Source organism: Abrus precatorius, unplaced genomic scaffold (assembly GCF_003935025.1).
Source record: "Abrus precatorius isolate BTA unplaced genomic scaffold, Abrus_2018 Scaffold9, whole genome shotgun sequence".
Classification (NCBI taxonomy): domain Eukaryota; kingdom Viridiplantae; phylum Streptophyta; class Magnoliopsida; order Fabales; family Fabaceae; genus Abrus; species Abrus precatorius.
In genome coordinates this window covers 17,426,162-17,432,069 of record NW_020874439.1, presented here as the reverse complement: position 1 = coordinate 17,432,069, position 5,908 = coordinate 17,426,162, and the positions used below count along the sequence as shown (strand labels likewise).

The 5,908-nt window shown below is 32.2% G+C and overlaps 1 protein-coding gene across 2 annotated transcripts; it reads right to left on the bottom strand.

The window, feature by feature from the left end:
* Positions 1–1,589: 1,589 nt before the first annotated feature.
* LOC113849256 (laccase-4-like) lies at positions 1,590–5,653 on the bottom strand. 2 transcript variants are annotated; one of them, XM_027479023.1, is made up of 6 exons: positions 5,509–5,653; positions 4,172–4,323; positions 3,767–4,011; positions 3,522–3,650; positions 2,489–3,415; positions 1,590–2,036 (listed from the first exon to the last, which is right to left on the bottom strand). In XM_027479023.1, exons 1-6 carry the CDS (start codon positions 5,593–5,595, stop codon positions 1,906–1,908), a joined length of 1,671 nt encoding a protein of 556 aa, XP_027334824.1. In that variant the 5' UTR covers positions 5,596–5,653; the 3' UTR covers positions 1,590–1,905. The 2 variants fall into 2 exon arrangements, with proteins under 2 accessions (XP_027334824.1, XP_027334825.1); XM_027479024.1 differs by having other exon boundaries at positions 1,609–2,036; positions 4,172–4,316; positions 5,505–5,630.
* Between the last annotated feature and the right edge of the window lie 255 nt (positions 5,654–5,908).

Below are 5,908 nucleotides of genomic sequence, written 5' to 3'. Positions count from 1 at the left end.
TTTTCACTAATAACAACTAAAACGGATATTGAGTATTAGCAAAAAAAGGTTGCCCCATTCTATAGAACTGGTACTCTTTAAGAATATGTTTTGTTTACATTTTTTTGAGCCTCAGGAGCCCATGCAATGTTTGGGAGTCCAAACATAAATGGGCAGGGTATCGCTCGAGATGAAAATGGCTGATTTCTAGCTGCGTGGGCAAGCCCAAGTAGGAGTGGAAGAAAGAGATAAGAAAATAAAAAAGCTAGTAGATATAAATATATAATGCATAATATAATAAAAAAGAAAGAATAGAAAAATGTTAAATTATACATTTATTTTTTATAATTGACACACTTTTACAAATTAATTTCTATTCTTAAAAAGTTAAGTTTTAGTTTCAGTACACGAGTTTGTTACGTTCTGATCCAGTTGTTATAATAACCTTAATGATGGTAAAAAATAAATCATTACAAAATACTAATGTAGAGACTAAATCATTAATTATTTTAAGTGTAAGAACTAAACTGTAATTTATAAATATCACATGTAAAAACTAAATATGTATTTTAATTAATTATAATTTTAAAAAATTATGTAATTTGAATTTAATTATTTTAATTAAGTGTTTGTTCAACTTTTCAATTAAACACTTAATTAAGTTTATATTTTTATATGATATATTAATTTTTATAATATGTTTAAAAACAATTTTTCAAAATATTTATTATATTTGAGACACTATTATTCAAAAATTTATAAATAATTTTATTATATGAATAAATTTATAAATTTTTTATCATGATGTAAGTAAGTAATTTTTTTTATCTTATTATATTGACACAAAAAAATGAGATATGTTTGAATATTTTTTAACCATAATAAAAGTTTTTATTATACGTGAATTATTCGTGATATTTTCTTAACTATAAGTATTATTTTTTGATTCATCTATGTGTTTATCAAATTAATAAATTTTATCAAAAGATATATTTGATTTTAATCAATAAATAATATTTGGCTTAAATATGAATTTTTAATATTTTTAAAATTTAAAATTCTTATTGTTGACTCATTTTTAATTTTTCCTAAACAAGATTATAAAAAATCTTTGTTTATTTCCAGTTAAAATATAATTTTAAAATTTATGTTTTAATTTTTGTATGAATACTTTATTATGTTTTAATATCTACCGTTATATCATCGTTAATAGTAAAAATCAAAATATAACAAAATATTCGTATAGGGACTAAAATTTAATTTTTTTAAATATATAAATTATTTTGAAGATAAATGTCAATTATAAAAAGTAAATAAATAATTTAATCGAAGAAAAGTAAATATCAGATAAAATGACGGTAAAAATTAGAAGAGTCCAAAAAAAGAAAACTAAAGTCTGTCTCGTTGGTGGTTGAGGCTGATAATATATAAAAAAGGATACCAGTTGTTAAGTTATCAAAACTATGTCTTGTGATACACTACATGGTAACTAGGATCCTGTTTATGACTTGATTTTTTTCCCTTTTTTCTTTAAACATTGACATGTATTCTACGTGCAAACAATTCTGAAATGCTAAAATGGACCAAACTGATCAACGATTTAATGAAGTAAACAATCCTTTTCTATTTCATAAAACAAACAAGAGCGTACACTTGTTGGTCCCAATACATACATAGCGTCATAAAAAAATTGAATTTGCATGAGGAAAACCAAAATGCTCGCTCCATTTTATTAAATGTGCTTGAACAAATTCTCCCATTTGTTCAAAGAAAAAACATTTGGGATACTCGCTTATTAAATAACCCTTTCTTTTCACTCACTCTCTTCTTTGCCTGGCTTCTCTGTATCCCTCCAAGGCTTTTTTTTTTACCATTGGAAGGCCTTCTTCCCTTTGTATTTTGCATAATTAAATGATGGCTAGCATATTAGCATTTGGGAAGATCTTTAGGTGGGGGTATCACTGATTGCTTAGGACCTTTGCCATTGTCAACCAAAAAGGCCATCTTTAGCCCCCATGTTGTGTGCACCTCCAAATGGCAATGCATGAACCATACTCCTGTCCAACACAAGGAATTGAAAACAAATTATGAAGATATAAATTTATGAGTATTCCCACAGACCCGGGAATGATTTTAGTACTATGACGAGTTTGGTAAACCCTTGAAAATGACACCAAAGAAATCATGAAATTCTTTTAGAGATAATTATATTGATTTTCTTTCATTTTTGTGTTAATTGCATTTACACTTTGTTTAAGAAATTACAGTTACTTTTCTTACTTTTTGTTATTTTTAAGGGTACCCTGTAATGGATCGTATATAAAAGACTAGATTGTGCAAACTTTTAGTCAACAATGTGTAAGAATAACAAAAAGTAAAGGAGATAGTAATAATTTTTCAAATAATATATTTGTAATGTTATCACTAATTTCACAGGAGGTTGATGTATTTTGTCCTAAATCCTAATAAAGCTGGTTCATATGTTGTATATACGATTAAGAATTTTTACCTGGATTATCTGCTCTGAATCTAATTGCAGTCCACCCTCCAGCTGGTACTCCAACAGTGTTCCTTTCAACAGGATCAACAAGGTTAAAGTTCTTTGGATCAGTGTTGGGGTTGTAATTGCCTACTCCTCTTCCAACAACATAGAAATTGAACCCATGAAGATGAACAGGATGGTTCTCAGGAGCAATGATCCCAGTATCTTGTAAAACAACCTGAACTGTAGCATTGAATGGTAGCCTATAAACCTTTGTGCCACTTGAGGTGTTCAAATTTGCTGGTCCAGGCCCTGAGTAGTTGAACACATGGGGTGGTTTGGCAGGGAAATCAGTGGTGAACACTCCACCGATGTTGAAATAATGTGCCTGAAGTAAGGCAATGGTTGGCATAACAAATGTCACATTGTTTACAGCAGCCACCACTCTGCTCCCATTTCCAGCTTTGCAAGATGGACAAGGGGTAATCCCCAACCCAACAGTGAAGAAAAGTGAATGATCAATTGTTAATGGGACATTGACAGGATATTTTTTGGAGTTAAGGGCTTTAAGAGAGTTGAGAAAGTTATTGGCAACTTGGGTAGCATTTTTAGGAGGTGGGGTGGTGAGAACTGTTTGGGTAGTGGCAAGAGTGCCAGTGTAGTGTAATGTGGCTGTAGCAGTTAAGTTGTCCACGGCTACAGGAGCATCCATGAAGGGAGAAGCTGCTACCAAGTACTTGCCAGATTTTTGGTCAGCAGTTAGAAGGACATTGGTGGTTTGGCCAGGGGCTATTACAATTGTTTCAATCTTGAAAGGCTTTACATATGTGGCATCAACTTCTACCACAGTTAGCTTATGGCCAGCAATTTTGAAGAAGAGCTCTTCATTGAGTGCAGCATTGACCAGTCTCAGCAGGTAGGTTTTTCCACTCTCCACAGGCAAGTTGTAAACATCTACATATATGCCCAAGAAAAGAAAATAAATATACTTTGTTTTAACATACTGAAATATTTCATATTAGGCCAGAGGCCCAGTGAATAGCTAAGCAGCAGAAAATACCTTGTGTAGAACAATTGGTCACTTTCCCTGGAAGGCCATTAATAGTATGAGCATCTGACACATTTGGTGCCAATCCTGATTTCAGAGCTTCATTGATAACAGCTTCAGTATCAGACTTCCACCACTCTCCTGCAGTTTATCACCAAAGTGAATTTTAAATTAAATTCTATTTATTGGTATCTATAGACCACAAGCCCAAGTAACTTAATAGTATAGAAAAATCTGAAGGGTATTGTTTGGCTCACCTAATACTACAACCAATTCATCATCAGGCTTTGGGAAAGGATAAGGCACACCTCGCTTTGGCAAAATAACCAAGGCACCATGGAGAGTTGACCTTAGCCAGTTAACATGTGCATGCCAAAGAAGTGTTCCTCTTTGCCCTGTTAGGGTGAAGTTGTACACATAAGTTTGCCCTGGTTGAATTGGGCACTGTGTGATATATGCGGGTCCATCAGCCCAACCAGTTCTCAATTGTCTCACACCATGCCTACCAAGGAAGTAAACACCCCAATTAGTATTAAATTTGAAGGTTGTATCTGTCTGTTAGATAAGAAAAACATTTTTTTACAATATGGTCCGTTACTTATATTTTATGCAATACTTTCTGTAACTTGAAGCAAATAAAATGCTAGCATATGATGTCTCACCAATGGATGGTAACGTTGTGGTTGACTTGGTTAACAACTTTGACTAGCACTGTGTCATCTTCCCTGGCATAAAGAGTGGGTCCCGGGAACTTCCCATTAACGGTTACAATGGATTTGCTTGAACATAATCTAGTGGTGTTCTTGGCTACCACCTGCACCCATTACCAAAATTAGTTAATTCTCTAAGGACACTATTATAGAGTGTGTCGTGTGGTGGGAAAGAATTGACCGGTTAACCATCTTTAGGTGCTGATTAGGAGCTCTATCTTCCATGTCGCTAGATTTCAAACTACACTCATTATGTCCTGATTTGTCACAAAATTATTTTCTTCTACTAAGGATTAAGTTTAGGTGAAAATCAGAGCATCAAAACTAGTAGTTATGGTTACATGATGCCTGCACACAGTGTGTTACATGCCAAGAAAAAAATAAATAAATAATTGAGCGCTTATGTTACAATAATGTTTCATGAAATAATAGAATTATGGTTGCCATTGATCTTAGGTTATAAGTTCCTATGAATTATATACAAGTTTGCGATATGCGTTAAGTACTACTGTCCCAAAAAGGAAATAAAGTACATTAAAACATATTATGTTTGTTGTTATGAATTATTCTTACGAAAGTACTTAATAATTGGAAAATATATTGTTTTTTTCTTCCAACTGTGATGTATGTTTTCATATAAAATTTATGATTAAACATTTAAAATAATTTTGTTTAATTTTAAAACCAAGGGGTCTTATTTTATTTGAGTTATATAGTTCAACTTCGGAATGACATATTTGTGGTATGGATACAGGATATTGTGAGGTGATATATGATTTAAGAGGAAAAGAAAAAGGAAAAAAAAAAAAACCATCTAGCTCAGTTAAAAACAGTTATGTGAAATAATATTTTCCGATTTGCTTTAAGAAGTACCACTGTCCCAAAAAAAGAAACAAAAACATAATTGCACCAATGTATTTAACATTTAAAAGAAATACCCTAAGCTGTTCTTGCAGTTGTCACATTTATCGAGTTCAATAAGAAAAAATGAGCTTAACCTCTGCCAAAATCGTGCCCCATCTTTATCTGAACTTGATAGAAAGGTACTTGATGAGAGCAAGATGGGCGAATAAAGCATAAATTGCATGCATTTAAGCATAATATTACTGTTTAAGCTCCACTCTAAAAAGAAAAAAAAAAAAAAAAAAGACTCCTAGGTGCTTATCAACCTGGACATTTTCTACACCGTTAAATATATTAATTATATACAATATTTATATCGTATTAATGTTATAAAAAATGCATGACATTATGCACTCCACAAAGGCAAGAAAGATCGGTTTACTTACATGAAATTTGTAGTGCCTCACTCTGCATTCAACCAAAGTTGGAAGAATGCAAGCAATGAAAAGTAGCACTCTAACCCAGGAATCCATTTCACTCACTCTCTCTGTCTTAATTTGTCGTCCAACTTCTGTCCTTGTGTGTTACATTCACAAACGACTGGCCAACACACACTTATATAGACTCAAACGGGCATTGCTACCACGTCGTTTTAACTTGGTTAGGTGAGTGATGGAGGCATTCTTGGAAATTAAGAGTAAAGAGGACAAATTAAACCAGCTTATCTCATGATATCTTGCATGTCACATAAAGTTATACATAATGGGAATCGGTGTATTTTGGGATAGAAGCTACTAACCTCCTTAATTAGACACATATTTGTTATTATGATAATAGCTATGAGAT